At 35.3% G+C, this 22,222-nt stretch overlaps 1 protein-coding gene across 1 annotated transcript in view; it reads left to right on the forward strand.

Moving 5' to 3' along the window:
- FZD3 (frizzled class receptor 3) overlaps positions 1–18,285 on the forward strand; it is an 80,139-nt gene extending 61,854 nt beyond the window's left edge. The window contains exons 7-8 of the mRNA XM_002818953.6: positions 35–268; positions 7,031–18,285. Of these exons, the coding sequence (XP_002818999.1) occupies positions 35–268; positions 7,031–7,244 (448 nt within the window). The 3' untranslated portion in view covers positions 7,245–18,285. The remainder of the gene's footprint in view (positions 1–34; positions 269–7,030) is intronic.
- The last annotated feature ends 3,937 nt before the right edge of the window (positions 18,286–22,222 follow it).

Raw genomic sequence — 22,222 nt, forward strand, 5'->3', positions numbered from 1 at the left:
GTATGAATCTTAAACTTATTATTTTATTGTCTAGGATAGTGAATGAGAGCCGACAGGTACTCCAGGAACCTGATTTTGCTCAGTCTCTCCTGAGGGATCCAAATACTCCTATCATAAGAAAGTCAAGGGGAACTTCCACTCAAGGAACATCCACCCATGCTTCTTCAACTCAGCTGGCTATGGTGGATGATCAAAGAAGCAAAGCGGGAAGCATCCACAGCAAAGTGAGCAGCTACCACGGCAGCCTCCACAGATCACGTGATGGCAGGTGAGTTTTGTTAGTAGTGTAGTTTATTTCATAAGCTGAATTATGATCATACAGCTTAAGAAAGAAGAGCAGCCAATTCTGAAACAGAAGTCGAACATAATTAAGCCTTTGAACTTTGCTAGATAGAGTTGTCCCAGACTATGGTCAGACTTAAAGTCAGTCAGAGTTGTTTAGATTTGATGCAGTAAGCAATATGGGAGTTATTGCAGGGGATTGAGCAGGGAGAAGACAGGGTAAAAGTGGTTATTTTAGTAAGATTAATTTAGTAAACAATTATGGAACACCTACTACATCTAGCACTCTTGCTAGGCCCTGAGAATACAAAGATGACAGGCATGATCTTTGTTCTTGGTAAGCTAACAGTCTATTTAGAAAGATAGTATAGTCAGTTTGTGGTTTAGAACATGGATCTGGAATGATAAGCCTCAGTTTCCTCATTTATAAAATGAAAATAGTAGTAATATCTGCCTCTTTAATAATGTACAAATTAAATGAGATAGCATACCTAATTCCTTGGAACAGTGCCTGTCTCAGTGAGTACCTCATATCAGCTTCTATTATCATTGTAGTTGACAATTGAATTAACATATGATAGTATAGTTCAGGAATTGGCAAACATTTTCCGTGAAGAGCCAGGTAGTAAACATTTTAGGCCTTATGAGCCATATGGTCTTCACTGCAACTATTTGAGTCTGCTGTTTTAGCATGAAAGCAGTCATAGACAATATGTAGTCAAATAGAAATAACTGCATTCCAATAAAACTTTATTTGCAAAAATAGGATTTGGCCAGCAGGCCTTAGTTTGCCAACCCCTGTTTACTAGGTACAGTAGTAGCACAGAGGAAGTAGTGATTAATTCTGGTGGCTAGGGAGGGGGTTGGTTTCACAGAGAAAATGTTTGAGAGAAGCCTGGCTGTGGGTTTCTTGTTAAATTTGAGAAATGAGACTCTAGAATTAGAAACTGCCTGGGAGCTTTTCAGTAATTCATTTGAGAGATGATAAAGGCTTATAGGAGAATGGTGGCAGTGGGAAGAGAGGAAGAGCTGACCTGAAAGATATTTAGAAAGAAGGAATGATATAGCCGGGTGTTGTGGTGGGCACCTGTAATCCCAGCTAACTCAGGAGGCTGAAGCGGGAGAATCACTTGAAGCTAGGAGGTGGAGATTGGAGTGAGCTGACATCGTGCCACTACACTCCAGCCTGGGCAACAAGAGCAAAACTCTGTCTCAAAAAAAAAAAAAAAAAAAAAACAAGAAGAAATGATAGAGATTGGTAAGAAATTAATATTAGCAGCTGGAGAAAAGGAATGTGCTAAAGATTTTTGGGGTTTTTTTTTTTTTAAGATTTCTTTTGGGAAACTGAAAGAATGAAAATTATAATACCTGAAACTGACAGGATTCTATGTTCACTTGAAAACATCTGTTTCCATAGCTGTTTCTATCCTGTCAGTCTCAGTCTTCTCCCTGTCCTCCTAGTGTAGAATCCGATTCTCTGTACTTTTCTTTTTTAATCTTGTTTTTTTCCTCTCAACTTGTTTTCTTTTACCTTCTGTTATTCAGCTACCCTGTGTTTAAAAGAGCAGCAGTCTCTCTTTGTGCTGATTTATCTTTTATCAATTTCCTTTTTCTTTCCTGGCTAGATTTTTGAAATGACTATTTTGAATATTTTTCTTCTCCCTAATCCATCCTTTATGTCTTGAAAGTGTAGTCTTTTTCTCCTCTCTGCCTGCCTGAACTGCACCCTCTAACATCACCAGTGACTTCATTTTAACCACAAGGATCTTTCTCCTTCCTTCCTTCTTTTGTTCCACTTAGCACTCCTATATGAGAAGCATTCTTCTAAGTGCTAGGGATGCAGAGATGGAAGACAGAAGAGTAAACAATCAATTACAATACACTTCAATAGGTATAGTAAAAATGTGTACAGGGTGCATTGGGATCTCAGAGAAGAAAACCATTTAATAAATCATAGAAAGTGAAAGCTTCACAAAAGAGATGGCACTTCTACATTGAATAGGATTCAGAGGAGGCAGTTGGGAGTTAAAGACAAGGAAACAGCACATGCAGAGGCAAGGAAGACAGGCAAGCAGTTAGGTACGTGGGTATGGCTAGAGCATAGACTCTATGTTTCAGCAACTGAAGGAGAGGAATTCATACTGAGGAGTTTGCATTTTTCCCTGACAGCAGTGAGAAACTATCATAGGACTTCAGGCATTGGGGTGAGAAAATCAGATTTGTATTTTAGAAAAATCACTTGGCAGTAGCATCGGAATGAAGGAGATTATGCGTAAGACTAGTTAGGAAGTTTCTACAGTAATTTAGGGGTCCCAGCTGAAAATACTGATAAGGAGGGAGGGAATCAGAGTTCTTTTAGAATATATTTATCAGTCACCACCCTCCATGAACTCAGCTTTATTTGACATTATTGGCCTTATCCTTTCTTTATTTCTTTCTTTTATTTATTTATTTTTTTTTTTTTGAGGCAGAGACTCACTTTGTTGCCCAGGCTGGAGTGCAGTGGTACTCTCAGCTCACTACAACCTCCGCCTCCCAGATTCCAGCGATTCTCATGCCTCAGCCCACTGAGTAGTAGCTAGGATTACAGGCGTGTGCCACCATGCTCAGCTAATTTTTTGTATTTTTATTAGAGACAGGGTTTTGACATGTTGGTCAGGCTGGTGTCCAACTCCTGGCCTTAAGTGATCTGCCCGTCTCAGCCTCCCAAAGAGCTGGGACTACGGGCATGAGCCACCGTGCCCGGCCTGGCCTTATCCTTTCAATGATGAATGAATGATTATTTATAGTATAATACCTATGCATGTGGCATACTGTGTATAAAGATGTACATGGAAGAAAAGTAAGATGCAATTTATGCATTCTAGGAGCATATAACCTTATAGGAAAGATAAGACATACACATATGAACCAATTAAATAATAGCACAAGCCAGGAATACAATTAAGACAGTGAGTGTTAAAGATAATAGATGTAGAACTGCAGGAAAGAGAAAGGTCAGATTGGTTCGTGAAAGTATCTTACAGGAGATAAGTAGGGTGAATGAACAGTAAAAGATGAGTTTATATTAAGTAGAGAATTTCTGAGGGCAGTTAAAAATAGATTTCAGCCACTCTCATCTGAATAGAGCTGTAGCTTAGATAAGAAAGTTTACGATCATCAATATAAGGTAGTTAGCAATTAAAATTGTGAGCTAGAATCCCTTGAGTCACTATTAAAAAAAGAACAACAGGCCAAAAACAAGACCTTGGGAAATATTCACAGTAATAATAATACAGAAAGAAGAACAGTGGGCATATGAGTCAGAGAAATTGCTTATCATTCTTTTTGTTGCTATCTATTTTCCACATAATTGTCTTTCCTCAGCTAAGTTTGCAGCTTCTAGAGAATAAGAACTAGGTGACACCGTATTCCTCCACAGTATCTAGCCAGTGCTAGGCATATATATATAGTAGGGGATGACCAAATCTATCAAATAAATAATGACTTTAGAAATAATGTGGATGTTTCCCAGAAATTCAGGAGCCAGAATGACAGTGGCACCCTACTGAAGGTGTTCTGTAATGTGGCACATGAATACTCCTACTGTAGGACTCTTTGCTGTACCCAGAACTTAGGTCAGATTTGAGAGATTCCAAGACTGTGGTGAACCAGAAGTCTGAACAAGGATTTTCATAATTTGAAAAGCCATCTCATGGAGATTTCCTTCTGCTTCAGTCAGTTTTTAACTTCGTGTGTCAACACTATGTTTTGGTCATTTTCTAATCATCTCATGGTAACTTGGCTGTGGGATCACACACATACCCACTTCCCAGTACTCACTCTGGCCCAGATTCTTTGCTGGATAATTATTGATCTCTGTGCTATATAAAACAAAATAGGCAGAGGTGAATACACCTACACACATATGTCAGCTTCAAAGAATAAGTAATTGGTGGTTAGATGAGAGGGTGAGTGAAAAAGGAAGTGGATAAGTAGGTAGGTGGAGGTTTGGGAATGAATGATTAGGTTGGTAAGTGGGTGCCATGACAAGAAAAAGCTAGGGAATAAATAAGGAGGTATTAGTAAAACTACAGTTAATTCAGTTATTTAGATTAGTGATAGCAAATAGTATGGAAACTTAAAAAGAGTAAATCATCTTCAAGGTTTTTTTATGTTGACTTTGGAAGGCACCATAGTATCTTTTTGACAACGGCAGCAAATTAACCATCCTAATTGTTTTGCCTAAGCTTATATTAAAATTAATTTACATTTTCACACTGTGTATTAGAGTCAGTGGTCACAGTGGTTTAAATGACTGTCAAAAAATAAACTTGGTAATTCCTACATATACAGTTGAGATTAAACAGTATATTTAAATTTATTTTTCTATGTAGTTGACTCTTGATTATCCATGGGCAGGTTGTTCATATTCTAAAATGTTTTGTGGATGGCCATATATGTCACTTGAGGAATTTAGATTAAATTATTCAATATAGTAAATTTTTCTATGAAAAATATATTTTTGTTTTTGTAACTCAAAGCTTTATATTTCATTTTATAAAATACTCAGCTTATATTTTTATATAATGATTTTTAAAAGATAACTTTATATCATTACTAGAAAACCGCATCATATTTTGCTCTTTTCATTTGCCATATTTATTTGTGACAGATACTTGGGAAGCCATTGAGAGGTGAAAGATCTCCAAATCAGCAGCCAAGTCATATTTGGAAACTTGGAATAATCTTCTACTCAGTTTTAAGGCAATAATCATTATGCAAAATAATAATTATTAGTCTAGAATAACAAGCCCATTCTGAAATGTTTTCATCTGCAAACATTGTCATTATTTACCAAAACATGCAGAACAAATTTAAAACTGTTTTAGGTCCTAAATGTGAAGTATCTTTTAATAAATAAGAATTAAATAACTTTTTACCCATTAACATGAGAAATGTTTAAAATGTTTAAATATTTATCTTTTCACATTTTTCTTTTTTGCTTTACTGAAACAAAATACATGTTTTTGTTTTTTGAGACAGAGTTTCGCTCTTGTCGCCCAGGCTGGAGTGCAATGGCACGATCTCAGCTCACTGCAACCTCCGCCTCCGAGGTTCAAGCAATTCTCCTGCCTCAGCCTCCCGAGTAGCTGGGATTACAGGTGCCCGCCACCATGCCCAGCTAATTTTTGTATTTTTAGTAGAGACAGGGTTTCACCACGTTCGCCAGGCTGGTCTTGAACTCCTGACCTCAAGTGATCTGCCCATCTCAGCCTCCCAAAGTGCTGGGATTATAGGCATGAGCCCCTGCGCCTGGCCAAAAGACATGTTTTTAAAAAAAAAAAAAAAAAATTTCAAAGGACTTCTCAAGTTTTAAACTCTGATCTAATGAAAATGTTACTAGAAGATCACCTCTGTGGTGTATGAATCTATCTTTAAATTTTATAAATAATTCACACTGAGTCATGAAATTTGTTACAATTATTTTTGTGAAGGAATGATGGATTAACGCTTTCTGACAGCCAACAGATCTGCAGCTGCTTATGATTAGTTTTTTTGATGACTGTTTAAAAAAAAAAACCTAGCCTGCTATATTTTATTTTTAGAAACATTACTTAAAACTTAATTAAAGTTATAAATTATGCTAAGTTTTCTTTGAGGTTTATTATCCTAAATCAAATACTTTTACAGAATGGCATATGTATAGGTGTTAAGTATAAACAAAAAGTATTTTAAACAAATACTTCTTGAGGCACTAGGGATTAAAAGATAAAATATGGTCCTTACCTTGAAAGAGCACGCTATAAAACCAGAATCACTGATAAATAGCATGCTAGCTCCATAAGCAAAGGCCTAATAAAAAAGTCATAATTGATTTTCCTGACCTTGACTGGCCTAGAGCTAATCTCATTCCTCATGGCAAAGCTCAGTGAGTCAGGACTGCAACAAAAGAAAATTTAACAGCCCCACTGCTGCTTTTCAAGATAAGTGCAGAGGAGATAGCCTGCAGTTAGCAGAGGAGCCCAGCTCACATACTCCAAGCTGGGTCTAGAGCTGAAGGTACAAAGAATTTGCTTTAGCCAGAATATAGGTTACAGTGTTAGGATGTAACTTCCAAGCAGATGTAGCTTCCATGAAGGAGCGTCTTCACAGCCTCAAGCCCTGATGAGAAGTAATTAAGATAATTTACAGGTAGTTAATTCAGTTGTTAACTGGGCTATCTGGAAAGCAGCTTTCGGCACATACTGTCATCATTGCTTGCCAGTTTATTCATTTTTTTTTTAGATTACTCCAATTTCTCCTCTGATTTCATATTCTCCCTCTTCCAGTCAGAGTCTTTTAATAAAATTTGAATGCACCCCTCTACTGATTATAACCACTCTTCTTGGCTGCCAGGGGCAATGCCACATTTCTTCTATTTGTTGTTACCCCTCTCCCTGAACCCACCCCGTTCAAAACTCCTTTGAATGAGAAAGGTATCCATATCGAGTGCAGCTTCAAATCGGTCAGCCTTATTTAATCTTAGTTTCTGTCCTTTTGCAGAGAATGGAACCTTAATTCTGATTGGATTATTTCTTCTCTTGTGTTGGCCATGTCAATAATTCTACAGTGTTAACGAAGTTAAGCAATCAAAAGTTGGTTATTACCTTCTCATGGTTGGTTTCCTAATAATTGCCCTTACTGAGGCATTTTTATGAAAATTATTAGTGTTATTATATTTTCTAGTGTGTTCTGTTACCCACTTCAAAATAAACTCTCATGACAGGTACACACCCTGCAGTTACAGAGGAATGGAGGAGAGACTACCTCATGGCAGCATGTCACGACTAACAGACCACTCCAGGCATAGTAGTTCTCATCGGCTCAATGAACAGTCACGACATAGCAGCATCAGAGATCTCAGTAATAATCCCATGACTCACATCACACATGGCACCAGCATGAATCGGGTTATTGAAGAAGATGGAACCAGTGCTTAATTTGTCTTGTCTAAGGTGGAAACCTTGTGCTGTTTAAAAAGCAGGTTTTATTCTTTGCCTTTTGCATGACTGATAGCTGTTACTCACTGTTAACATGCTTTCAGTCAAGTACAGATTGTGTCCCCTGGAAAGGTAAATGTTTGCTTTTTATATTGCATCAAACTTGGAACATCAAGGCATCCAAAACACTAAGAATTCTATCATCACAAAAATAATTCGTCTTTCTAGGTTATGAAGAGAGAATTATTTGTCTGGTAAGCATTTTTATAAACCCACTCATTTTATATTTAGAAAAATCCTAAATGTGTGGTGACTGCTTTGTAGTGAACTTTCATATACTATAAACTAGTTGTGAGATAACATTCTGGTAGCTCAGTTAATAAGACAATTTCAGAATTAAAGAAATTTTCTATGCAAGGTTTACTTCTCAGATGAATAGTAGGACTTTGTAGTTTTATTTCCACTAAGTGAAAAAAGAACTGTGTTTTTAAACTGTAGGAGAATTTAATAAATCAGCAAGGGTATTTTAGCTAATAGAATAAAAGTGCAACAGAAGAATTTGATTAGTCTATGAAAGGTTCTCTTAAAATTCTGTCGAAATAATCTTCATCCAGAGATATTCAGGGTTTGGATTAGCAGTGGAATAAAGAGATGGGCATTCTTTCCCCTGTAATTGTGCTGTTTTTATAACTTTTGTAAATATTACTTTTACTGGCTGTGTTTTTATAACTTACCCATATGCATGATGGAAAAATTTTAATTTGTAGCCATCTTTTCCCATGTAATAATATTGATTCATAGAGAACTTAATGTTCAAAATTTGCTTTGTGGAAGCATGTAATAAGATAAACATCATACATTATAAGGTAACCACAATTACAAAATGGCAAAACATTTTCTCTGTATTCATTGTTGTATTTTTCTACAGTGAGATGTGATCTTGCCAAAGCCACCAGACCTTGGCTTCCAGGCCCTCCTATAGTGAGTTGATTGTCTGCACTTGCCTTGCCCAACAGCCAGTAGGCTACAGCTTTTGCCCCACACCCTTATTTTCAGATTCTGGATCATTCTTGTTTACAACTGAAATATATATAACCTCAGTCCAAAGTGGTGATTGATTTGAGTATTTGAAAATCATTGTAGCTAAATGAAGCATGATTAGTAGTCTTACTATGAATATCATTTAATCTTAAAAAAATCAAGTAAAAATGTTTATCTGGTAATGTTTAAATAATTTACAATATAAACTGTAAACCTTACTAGGCATGAAATCAATCAGAAGAGAAAGAAAAATGCTGGAACATGCTTGATGTATTATGTAAAAAGCATATTTAAACAAGGGTCCTCAACCCTGACTGCAGATAAGAATCACTTGGGTTACTTCAGATGCCTAACATCTTCCTCTCATACAAATAAGAATTGGTAGCTTTCTTAAAAAATAAAAAAAAGCATTCCAGGTGATTCTAATCTGCAGCCTGGCTTGAAACTCACTACTTTAACTTGCCCCTGATGATCTGATGGCATCATATATCACAAGAACATCCACATGGATTCAGTCTTTTGCTTTTATATCATTATCTAATATTCAGTTGTTCCGCACCTGATGCCAAATTCTGGGCTCCACTCGTAGAGAGACTTACTCAGTAAGGCCAAAGTGATAGGACTTTAAAATCTGTAGTTATAAAAATACCACAGGTGATTCTTATGCAGGTAATCCAAGAATCATACTTTGAAGAATTATTCTAGACTCTGAAGAGGCCTGGCTCTGCCTTATGCTATTATAGTTTATGACCGTTAACAGTTTAACTCCCTGAGCCTCAGTTCCCTTGTTTGTAAATGAAGATAGAAGATAAATACCTACTCTACCTACCTCACAAAGCTGTCAAATTAAGATCAAGTGAAAGCTCTTTGAAAACTGTAAAGCATTATGAATGATAAGGGATTAGGTTATTGTGGATTTAAGAGGTGTGAGGACTGCTATAGTAACATTCCTTGACATGTGTTGAATTCATGTATACTTTCTTTCTCACCCTTTAAAACAAAAACTGCCAAGAAATTAGGTGTTGAAAAAGAATCTTCTCATCAGGCAGCAATGTCAGTTTTCTGATAGTAATAATTTGTCTATTATGTTATATATTTCAAAGTACATATATGATAATATGACTTATTCTTCATGAGAGATATTTGAATATTTGGCCCCAAATGTTTTTCATTTTTCTCCGTGTTCATTGCCTTTCTCCTTGGAACTGGAGTTAATGCTCAAAGCAGGCAGGTCTGAATTCCCTCATAACTGACAATTAGTAAACATTTTCTCTGAAAGCCAAACATATAACAACTTATTTATCAATAATTCATGAAGCTTTTGTCTGAGAATCTCTCCTGCAAACAGCATGAGAGAACTAAAACAAACATTCACAAACAAAAATAAGTTAAAATAGAAGGTACCAGTTTGAGCTCGAAGATGTTGTCATCCATTGCCATCTGCATTATATTATCAACTGCCAAAATGTTAATTGGTTTTCTTTTACAAGTGGGCCAAGTATAGACAGTTAAGTGAACATCACTATGAAAATCTTAACTTGGTGCTTCTAGATTTTTAGATAATCATTTGTATTTTCTCTATTAAATTAATTGTTGGTATGTATGGGAATACTATATTGACTTTTCAGTTACTTTCAGTAAGTATCTTAATTTTTCTCCCACAAAATTTATGTAATATTATTAATCCATGATTTTAAATAACAGTATTTAGTTTGGGCAGCAGTTTTAAGTCTCAACTAGCTTAAACCAATCTGAATAAGTCTGGACAGTTTTCCTACCATATGTTTAACTTTGATTGGCATATGATAATGTTTAGTGTTTTCTTTTTTCAGTTGACAACTGAGAAAATAATAGTTCTCTCTAAAATGTTAATATATTATCAAAAGATTTTCAAAAAGTACTTTGATTTGAGCAACATTGTTTTATTCAATAATTAGACAAAAGATCTAAGATAATATTAAACTCAAAACTGTTTGTTTCAAAGAACAATTGGTTAATAGCTGGCACAGGGATTCATACACAGTTTTTCAATAAATATTTAAATGAACAATTAATGTCACACAACTTGCTTTTACCCTAGTACTGAGTCTCACATCAAAGAAATTTGAAAGATCTATAACCTATGTGAAACGAAGTCTCTGCTTTACCAGAATAATATATGGCAGGTAATAAATATGTAAAGTACACCAAATGAAACATATTTTGCATAGATAACAGTCCATATCACTATTATAATTAAAGAAATATATGTACAGACATGTACCAATCCTTTTAATTAATTTTAGAAGATGAACAGTGATTCTTAGAAGTGAGTAATTAGACTCCTTTTAGTCTTATGCTATTAGATCTTTGTGGACCAGCTGGGTAAATGAATCTTCAAATCAACCTTTCTTTTTCTGCTGCTCTTAGAGCAGATTTATAAAAATTCTAAGAATGTCTTAAAATTAGAAAAATTTACTACATTTTAACCTACCTCATCAGTTTCTTTGTGATAATAGCTGAAAATAACTCAAATTGTACCCATCTTAGTTTAGGCTGTATCTCTGTGAAATGAAAGGAACCACTTAATTTTTTAATATAAATTAGTGAATCATTTGCTGGAGCTTAGAAAATATTAACATACCAAAATTTCATTATGATGATATTTATATTGCTTTTTGACATGCCAAAGGTACATTTACATATTACCATATTTGGATGACTTACATAGTCTAGTGTAATGAAAATTCCCCTGTGATAGGAATTTTAAGACTCATGATGTCAACTGGGCTGGTCATTTAATTTCTCTGAGTCTTTGTTCCTTCAGTGTAAAATGTAGATAAGGTAATTTTTGGTTTTAGCCTCCCTCACTGGATATTGTAAGGATCAAATGAAATAATATTTATTATAATGCTCTGTAACCCATAAATTATTCTACTTAAAAAAAATGTTTTTAGAGACAGGTTCTTGCTCTGTCACACAGGCTGGAGAGCAGTGGCATAATCATAGTTCATTGTAACCTTGAACTCCTAGGCTCAAGCAGTCCTCCAGCTTCAGCCTCCCAAGTAGCTAAGACTGTAGGCATGCACCACTACACCTGGTTAATTTTAATTTTTTTTTTTTCTTTTTTTGAGATGGACTCTGGCTTTGTTGCCCAGGCTGGAGTGCAATGGCACAATCTCGGCTCACTGCAACCTCCACCTCCTGGGTTCAAGTGATTCCCCTGCCTCAGCCTCCCGAGTAACTGGGACTACAGGTGCACGCCACCACGCCCAGCTAGTTTTTGTATTTTTAGTAGAGATGGAGTTTTGCCACGTTGGCCAGGAGTTTTGCCATGTTGGTCTCAAACTCCTGACCTCAAGTGATCTGCCCACCTCGGCCTCCCAAAGTGCTAGGATTACAGGCACGAGTCACTGCACCCGGCTTAATTTTAATTTTTTAAATTTTTTGTAGAGATGGGTCTCACCATGTTGACCAGGCTGGTCTTGAACTCCTGGCCTCCTAAAGCACTGGGATTACAAGCATGAGCCACCATGCCTGATCCATAAATTGTTCTCCTGATACCATTTGGTTTTGTTAGAATTTGGGGGGGCTGTAGAAAACAAGGTTACAGTCTTCATTAGTATTTCTTTTTAGCAGTAACAACAAAATAGGCAATTAGACCAGTATTCATTTGGTACAGTCTTTAAATCGGTCATCCAATTAACCTTTAAAAAGTAGGTTATGCTCTTAAATTGTATTGGCTCTTAAATATGTGTTATACCAGAGTATGCACTCAAATTTTATGTAGTTGAATTTGTAGAACAAATTTGGGGATATTCATTTTATTTTTCCTTTTATATGAAATTGTATAAGTACATTCGCTTGACTTAAATTATAAAAATATATATATGAAGAAGAATGTAGACCCTATAATGTTTTTTGTCTTTGACTTTTTGGCTTTTATGTACCTCATTCTTTCTGATTGAGAACAAGTTTTGAAAAAGTGATTCACTTGTTGGTTTTCATCATGGCAAAACTTTAAGTCATCACACTATGAGAATTGTTTGTACACATTTATAATTTTTTTAAAGTGTGTAAAGTAAGGATTTTTCCTCCATTCTTCACTCACAAAGGATAGCATTTTTATGGAACCTAGATTTACAAAGGAACTTGTGATTCTTTTAAATGCTTTTATGTTGTTTTACAACTGATTAAGAAAAAGTGTTTACATTTAATTCAGCTGTATTTCCTAGTAGCTGTATAATCTTACACATTATTCTTATGTAATTTTGACCTATTTTATATGAAAATAATTGTATTGGCATCTCTTCATAATTTAATTCTCTTCTCTCCTTTTTTTGTTCCAATTAGATGAATTTGGGAAAGGAGTAGGAAGACTAGGTATCACATGCCTTCCGTCTGATTGTAATCAGTCTCCTGGGTTTTTTACTAATTTAATCTTAATCCTGTGCTTCTTTAGTCATCAAATTGATATAGGATTACAATTTTCTCTCAGGATCCAAGTCTTCTAAGAATGAAAATGTTAAAGTCCACCCAGAACCAGCCATCCATCCTTGTAGACATTTCTATTTGGTTGATTTATAAAGATTTAATATGAGTTAAACATGTTTCTTATTCTGTGATCTCTAATTAGAAAGTAAAATTCTGTTGCCATAAATATAAAAGAAAGTAAAGTTTTCACTTATATTTTAGTCTAACACCAAACCACTATGTTACTTACTTCCTATAAGACACAGTAGTTCAATCTGTTGAAATGCATTGAAGGATAATTTCCTTCAGATTACTTTTTAAATCACCATCTGCCTCAGGAAATCTATTATGTTCTTTCTTGAATATTTTTGTTGGTGTGAAAGCGTTGCTTATACTTTATGCTCGTTTTATTGGTCACTGTCACCAGTTTTTCCCGATAGAGATTAAAAATGTTTTTTACCTTGAAATAATTCAGATTGTGAAGATTCACTGTTTCATTATTTTGCTAATTACCATTAACTAGTAAAGTTAGTTTTTAAAGATTTTTTAAGGTTGATGTTTTATCATATTTCCTGGAGTATGATGGATTACTTTATTATTATTGTAGCTTTAAGGTTTTTTGTTGTATAAGTCAGCTTGTTTGTATATGCTAAATTGCAGATATTTCTTTGTGTTGTGCTTATTGGGTTTTTTTTTTTTAACTTAGAGCTTAATAATTTCTATTTTCTATCCTGGAGTCTAAAATTAAACAAAGAAATCTATTTTCTAAATTGGCAGGATTTTTTTAATGATTACTAAAAATGCATTATTTTATTTTTAAAAATATAGTAGGATTTTGAGTCAGGAAACTTGACTTCTACTCTTGCCTCTTTTTTGCAGTTAGCTGTGTAACTTTGGATAAGGCATTTTACCTCGTGGTGCTTCCATTTTCTCATTCTCTAGGGAACAAGAGAATTAGTTTAGGTAACGTCTAAAATTCCACCCAGCTCTCATTTGGTTCTCATTTGACCATTTTATAATCATTATTTTGGTCTCATTTTTATTCTTGTTATTCATCCCATGAACTAGATCAACTTATATTATTTTACTAGATCAACCTGTATTATTAATGTCATTTACATGTAAATTGGTGGGATTCAGATATTTTATCAACTTTGTTTTTCCATTAGTGATTTTAAGTAATTTTAAAGAAGGAAAATTATATTACAGATAATAAAAGTGAAAGAAAGTTATAAATATTGGACATGGCTTTTTTAAATGGGAAAGTCTTCTTAAGCACCAATATAAGCACCTTAAATTGATATATAGAGAAGAATGACATAACATTTTGTGGTCTTTGTTCTCTTAAATATGAATATAGCTAGTTAGCCTAAGATTTACACAAAATGTATTCAAGATCAAATTAGTGAACAAAGCAATGGTTTGTATGGCTAATTTAAAAGCTATTCAGTTTACCAATATTAAAATAATTATAAAATGTAAAAGAAATTTCAGAGGAGTTGATTGAAAATTTTTTGTTCAGTAATTATTCTGAAGCTGCATTCTTAGGTTTATTACATAAATATAGTTGCCAGATTGCCATGGGCAAGTGAATGTCTTCATTTGAAATATTGTTAGAGATCAATGTGACTTGTTATTTTTAATTTTTTTCTGGCTATACAGAAAATGTTTCTGGAAAGGTTCCTTAATTGTCATCTGATAGAATGTAGAGATCGAGGCCAGATGCAGTGGCTCACGCCTGTAACCCAGCACTTTGGGAGGCTGAGGTGGGCGGATCACCTGAGGTCAGGGGTTCGAGACGAGCCTGGTCAACATGGCAAATCCCCTTCTGTACTAAAAATAGGAAAATTAGCTGGGCGCAGTGGCTCATGCCTGTAATCCCAACACTTTAGCAGGCCGAGGCGGGCGGATCACGAGGTCAGGAGATCAAGACCATCCTGGCTAACATGGTGAAATCCCATCTCTACTAAAAACACAAAAAAATTAGCCGGGCATGGTGGCAGGTGCCTGTAGTCCCAGCTACTTGGGAGGCTGAGGCAGGAGAATGGTGTGAACCCAGGAGGCGGAGCTTGCAGTGAGCCAAGATCACACCACTGCACTCCAGCCTGGGCAACGGAGCGAGACTCCATCTCAGAAAAAAAAAGTAGAGACTGCATTAGTTCCATATCTCGGCAGAGTTCTCTGGTAGATTAAGTGTTCTCTGTGCACTAGGCCAAGGAAGTTCCTGTTAACTTTGAAGATCATTGTGTTTGCTCTGATTGTCTACATTAGCTCATATCAATCTTTTGAACACTGGTTCAAATCTGGGTGTTGGGTTAGGATCTGATGAGTAGAGAATAGTGGAATGTTGATATAGGAAGGTATACTGGTTTCTGGTGTGATTCTTTAGCTATACTTGATTCCTTGTCTTATGTCATTTCACTGGATCATGTAACTCCTGACTTTCAGAAATTAAATTAGATGCCCAGCCTTTCTCATTCAGAGATGCCTATATTATTATGTTACTTTGATTGCCTACCAAAAAAAAACAAAACAAAACAAAAAAAAACGTTTGTTTTCAGTTCTCTGGCTCTGCAAGTCTTTGTGATCACATTTGTTAAATTGAATCTGAGATTCAAATATTTCATTTAATATTTTCTGGGTTTTGATAATGGGATATTCTGTAAGATAAAGCAAGTAATCCTAGAGTGATTTGCTTTATGTTTAGCCATCCACCATTTTCCTGTTTCTCTACTCCTCCCATTCTCCATTTTTAAAAGGAAATTTACAAATGTCTTCCCTTATCCGTGCCTCAGATAGTTTTTCCCTGAACTCATATGTCAGCAGAAACATTTAATATGAAATAATTGTATATTTCTGAGACAAGATCAACACAGTAGTTCTTTACATTGAGCTGAGGCAAATGTATACTTAAAAATACTCTATTTTCTTTTTACATGAACTTAAAAATTTAAAAATCATATATAGGACTCCCCAGTGTGAAAATATTAGTCTGGACATTCTCTTCCCATCAGGTGCTATTTCTACCTTAGCTGTGAGTTAGACTAAATCTAAATTTTGTATCATTCATCTTTTTATAATATTTAACTTCCCTAGAATCACCCCATTTCACGTCTTTAACCTCAACTTCCAACAGCTTTTCTGCTTTTATTTTCAAATGCCAAATTGTATTTTTGTGTTTTATTTTCTCATTGAAGTTAAAAGTATCACATATATGAAGGAATGACTGGTTTAGACATTTACTGGCATAATAAAGATTGATATTGATACCACCCACCATCCTTTCCTCTAGCCCTAAAAGGAAAAGTTTGACAACTCAAAAACGATTAAATTATCTTATCTTGTTATTTAATAGAACAGTGGAAGCAGTTTCTTCAAAATTAAAATATTTTACCAAAAAAATGCTTTTTTATATTTTAATCTGATAGTGAATTTGGGGATTATTTATGTAAATGTATCATAATTAATAGTAATTATGAGTTATTTCACTCTCTGTAATTTGTGATACCCAAGACTCATGTTTATTTAATGTGAGGTGTTTTTTGAGGCTTTTTTGTTTTATCTTGTTTTCTTAACTTTTTACAGTGTTGTTAGATTATCATGGTCACATCTCAGCATGTGGATCTCTCCTCCTGTAGATCAGCTGTTCTCTCTTAGAGTCAGGACAAGGAGGTTTTTGCTACGTGGTCGTAGTTAGATAATACAGTATTATTCTGAACTATCTGAAATTGCTGGTTTTATTGGTCAAAAATGATCAGATGCTAGCAATTTCATAATAGGTATATTCAAGAAGGAACCAAACAAAAGATCTTTTAGAATAGGTATGTTAACTTATCATCCTAACCCTATCAACATATCAGAGGCTTTATGAAGGAGACTCTACAGATAACCACAAATCTTATCAAGAAAATTCTCCTTAAAAAAAATTATCCTTTATTTTGTTGTTAAATTTCCCAGTTTTCAAAAATGTTTTATCAAAATGACTTCATAATTGAAGCAAATACCTTTTGGGAGTGTATACGTTACATAAGACTTTCACTAAATCTGTGTGTAGTTTAAAGCTTTTATAATCTGAGATATTGTTATATGTTAGGTTCGTGCAAACCTAGTATAAAAGGATTCATCTGTAAGTATCATTTAGAGGCAAAATAATTTTCCCCCTCACATCTAATGTGGACTCAAATTTTGGCAACTGGAATTTTATCCTCTTGGTAGGCATTCTAAATTAATGACTACTGCTGTGTGGTGTAGTAAACAAATTTGCCATAAAATGCCATTTAAAGATTTTCTTTTTACCTTTATTTCATTATAAGAATAAAAGTATATGAGTTGAAGATCATAAAAAAATATGAAACTTCTACACAGGAAATCCCCAATTTTGTGATTTAATAGGTTGTAAATTGAGTTGTTCCAAATTCAGACTACATCTTCATATAAATAATATTATGAGTAATAAGGGTAAAAGATTAGCCAACAAAAGCTAATCTAGTACACTGTAGAGGTGCTCTAGGTGTCTTGGTTTTGGATAAATTTTTATAGTGGAGAAAGTTTACTTTGATCTCTCAATAATTGCTTGGTACACTTCTTCCTAGGCAATGTGCTTATGATACCCTCTTCATGTGACCTATTCCTCAAATGCTACATTCTCCAAAACTTCCTACCTACCTTCCATCCCCCAGTCATTCTTATCAGTACTTCCAAAATATAACCTATCTCAAGTGTTAGAAATTTGCTTTAACTAATTTATATTAAAGTGTTAGCGACTATAGCCCTTTTATCTCTCTTAAAGAGAAATCTGCATTAAAAGCAAACACGTTGCTGTTAGCTCAGATTAATGTCAATTGAGTAGAATGTTAAGCTTTAAAACAAAAGTGGAGGCCGGGCGCGATGGCTCATGCCTGTAATCCCAGCACTTTGGGAGGCCAAGGCGGGCGGATCACGAGGTCAGGAGATCGAGACCATCCTGGCTAACACGGAGAAACCCCGTCTCTACTAAAAATACAAAAAATTAGCCAGTCGTGGTGGCAGGCACCTGTAGTCCTAGCTACTTGGGAGGCTGAAGCAGGAGAATGGCATGAACCTGGGAGGCAGAGCTTGCAGTGAGCCAAGATCGTGCCACTGCACTCCAGCCTGGGCGACTGAGCGAGACTCTGTCTCAAAAAAAAAAAAAAGTGGAAATAATTTAAGTTAGTGTTAATGGGACGATTTTGAGGCAAGAGATACCATTAAGTGACCTAGCTTGGAAATCTGCCCCCTTTGCCTAAACCCATGTGATGTCTGAAACTGCTGTATATTTTCAGTGACCTTGAGAAAGGGAGCTAGTCATTTGTATTTATGGGCCTTATGAAGTCAGGGCCTGCTGATCCTGTTTTTTAAGTTCAAGGGCAATGCCTGAAGCATCCTAGATCTCCTTCACCCTTATTCTACCTGACCGACAGCTAGGTCTGTCTGCCAGCTCTTTCTCATTGATACTACGTTTACAGATGAATACTATCTGTGCTTGTTTAAAAAAAAAAAAAGTCCCCATTTTACTGTTACAATTTTTCAAGAGCTATAAAGCTAGTAAAGGTATTCCTTTTCATTATTCTAAAAAATATATCATTTTTAAATAGCTAGCACTTAGCAGTTTAGTTTTCCAAACTTTATTCTGAATCAAATTGCTGAGGTGATTCTAAATGTCTAATCTTGATTTATCATATAAACATCTAATTAGAAAGTGTTTATGCTAAAGACTTGTATTTTGTGGCATTAGTTCTTCATGTTTCTTTTTTATATGTTTATTAAAATTGTTCACTTCCAAATGAGTGGAAAAGTTGCTGTTGTTGGGATGTACAGGGCAAGTGCACTTGGTTAGAGCATGAACTGGGAATTTCACATTAGCTGATGTGCTTTGCACTCTGCTCTTGTAGATTTATTTTGTTTACAGTAGACTGATGTCAGTTTTTGTAAATGTTTTTTCTTAGCACTTTAACTGTGAGTGTACAAACTGATTTTAAATGTAGTGGTTGTATATTTTGGTTATAAATTGGAGATTTTTAATAAAATTAAATAATTTGTTCTCTTTTCTGTCGTTAGTACCTGATTAATTATAATTTTCTTTGTCATCTTCCAGACCCTTTAAACAGTCTATTTAACACTATTGCACTGCATTTTTAAATGTTTTCATATTGTAAGTTTTTCATATACTAATGTAGGAATCATAGGAATCTGCCACATAGAAATAAACACACACCATCCTATATTATATCCCTTTTTCTCATACTTGTTTTGTCAATACAGATAAAACCCATCTCTGTTCATTGTTGTATAATCTTCAGCACATTACACTATTAGACACATATTAGAGGCTCAATAAATATCTGTTAAATACATTAAAGTATTGTATTTATATCAATTTCCCAATAAGAAATCCTACCCATATAAGCAAATAAACTATCAGGTGATTTATTTTCATGCATAGGAAGGCAGAAGAGGATTTAAACTATTAGTATGTATTAGCATATGTCTTGCCTGGATCACACAGTCTTTTGTTGGGAGACCTTAGAAATCCTAAAGTCCAGCTTAACCTGGTGCTGGACTTCTTCAAAACACCATCCTTTATAACCCTCTGCTTGAATGATTTCAGTAGCAGGAAGCTCACTATGTAAAGCCTTCTATTTCATTTTTATTTTATTTTATTTTTTTATTTTGTTTTTGTTTTTTTGTTTGGCCTTCCATTTCATTTTGAGACAACTCTAATTGTTATAAAAGACTCCATTTATTGAGTGGAAATTGTACCTTCACTCATTGATACTATTCTACAGATCTACAGTAATTCTATCACAGAAGTACTTTCTAGATATTTGAAAAAAAGGCATCCTGTTTCCTCCAAATCTCTGCAGGCAAAATGTGTCCTATTCTCCAATTCCTATTCTCCAGTTCTCCTATGACATCCTGTCGACCCTAGTTCTTCTCCAAAACACTCCAGTTGTGAATATTCCTCTTAAAGTCTTCCAGAGAACTGAACACTCATCTCCAGATGCTGTAAAATCGGTGAAGATTGCATTGTACATTATATTCTGTACACTAGTGTTAATTCTAAGTTTATGCAGAAAAACAGGAGCCCTTTTTTACAATCATCTCCCTCTAACCATTGAAGGGTCTAGCCATTTATATGTTGAAGATATGTATATATACATATTAATTGTCCAAACTCTAATTAATTTGTCAACTAAAGTCAAATATTTCCCTGAGGCACTGATTATCTACTATGTGCCAGGCAGTGAACAAAATAAAGTCCCTAATCTCCTGACAATTTAAGATATACCAAAGAATTAAGATGGAAAAATATCCTAAATGATTGTTGCTAAATTTAAGGTTCACCTCTGAGGGAAGGGAGGAGGGTATTTTTGAGTGTTTTATGTTGATCATTGGCTAACTTGGTGGGCAAATGCCGGTCATTCGCCAGTTGAGGATTAATCAATGTGTGTGCTGGAGCACAGAGGTACATATATGCACAGTTTCTTCATCTGCAAAATGAAAGTATTGGACTAAGCCAGTGGTTTTTAGCTATGGGATCCTTCATCAAATAAAATAGTATATGTAGTCTCAGTACATAAAATAGATAAAAGCACCCTTTTATTTAAAAGGAATGTAAGGTCCCTGAATTCCACTTACTTGGCCCAGCCCTTCTTAACCCCCCTCCATTACAGCATCACTTGAAGCACCTAGACAGAACTCTGAGCTCAAAGAGCCCACTTTTAAAATTACTAAACTGTTCTGTATCTTGACTGGTGGGGGTCACACAAATCTGCATGTGATAAAATTGCACAGAATTGTATATACACACACCCAAATGAGTGCATATAAACCAATGAAATCTGATTAATGTAGATTGTATCTATACCAATTTCCTGGTTTTGATATCATAGTAACCATTGGGGAAAACTGGGTATGGGTATTCTTTAAACTGCATGTAAATCTACAATTAAAAAGTGTAGCAACATTTTTTGGTAAATTAAAATGATCTCTAGGTCCCTTCTAAAATTCTCTGATTAATGCCCCATTCATTTCCTAGCTGCCTTTGCTTTCTGTTAAAGAAACAATTAGCATTTGTTTTGAAGAGACTCTTGGTAAAAGTATCTTACCCGGGAATTTTTGGTAAAAGTATCTTACCCGGGAATTTTTCGATTCTTATTTGGCCCTCCTAATTGGGTGTTCTCAGTGAAAACGAGACACTGCTAATGTGCTTTACATAATTAGAAAATAGCCCTCACATTCTACCTGTTCCCAATGCCCCACTTACTCTAAGCTCCCCAGGAGCAATAATTCAGAAGTCAAATTGCTCAGCACTCCTACTCCGAGTGTGGCAGAAGAATGGCCTCTTAAAGATGTCCACTCCCTGATCCCCAGAACCTGAGAATACTTTACCTTATATGGCAAAAGGGACTTTGCAGATGTGATTAAGGTTACTGATCTTAAAATGGGGAGATTATCCTGTATTATCCATGGAGGCCCTATCTAATCACATCATTCCTTAAAAGAAGAGAACTTTTCCCAGCTGTGGTCAGAGAGGGATGTGACAATGGAAGAAGGCTAAGAAAGATTCCACATTGGAAGGACTTAACCCAAGGTCACTGGCTTTAAAGATGGAGGAAAGAGGCCATGAGCTAAGGAATGCAGGCAGCCTTTCAAAGCTGGGAATGGCTTTCAGCTGACAGCCAACAAGAAAATACGGCTCTCAGTCCTGCAACTGCAAGGAACTAAACTCTGCCAACAACCAGAATGAGCAAAGGTATTAATCCTTCCTGAATGTCTCCAGAAAGGAACCGCTGACATGACTTTAAGGCAGTGAGACCCACGTCAAGACTTCTGAGCTACAGAACTGGAAGATAATAAATTCATGTTGCTTAAACCCCTAAATTTGGGTAATTTCTTACGGCAGCAATAGAAAACTAATATACTAAGCCTTACACCTCCACATCCGCAAAGTGTAGGCAGTAAACAAATGAGTAATGGAAAATGGCCCAAGGAGGCCATTAAGAGTCAGAAACATTTCAGAGAGCTGGCCAGTCGCCATGAAACAGACTGTTGAGGTGGGTGGAGGCAGGTTGGAGGAATTGAGATTAATAAGAGCAATCGGTCCCTGCTGCCTTTCTTCTGATTTCGTCTCTTTTATTATTCTTTTTTTATCATTATTTTTTCAGTTTTCATTTATTTCCATATGGTCTTCATTTTTCTCTCTTAATCTAATCAAGCATGGTGGTTTTTTTTTTTTCAACCCCACACTTCCACCAGCAAATGCACCCATTTGTCAGAAGGAGATGAGGAGCAACTTAGGCTTTGGAAAAATGAGATTTTCACATGTACCAACTATTAAAAAGTTAGGGAACACAGCTTTAGTATCTAGTCTCTGGGTTCTCCTGAGACCGTGAACATACACAAAAGAGAGTTATACACAAATCCACTTATTTAAACAAACAAAAGCTACAACACCAGGCACTCAA

This window comes from Pongo abelii, chromosome 7 (genome assembly GCF_028885655.2).
Source record: "Pongo abelii isolate AG06213 chromosome 7, NHGRI_mPonAbe1-v2.0_pri, whole genome shotgun sequence".
In the NCBI taxonomy this organism is placed as follows: Eukaryota; Metazoa; Chordata; class Mammalia; order Primates; family Hominidae; genus Pongo; species Pongo abelii.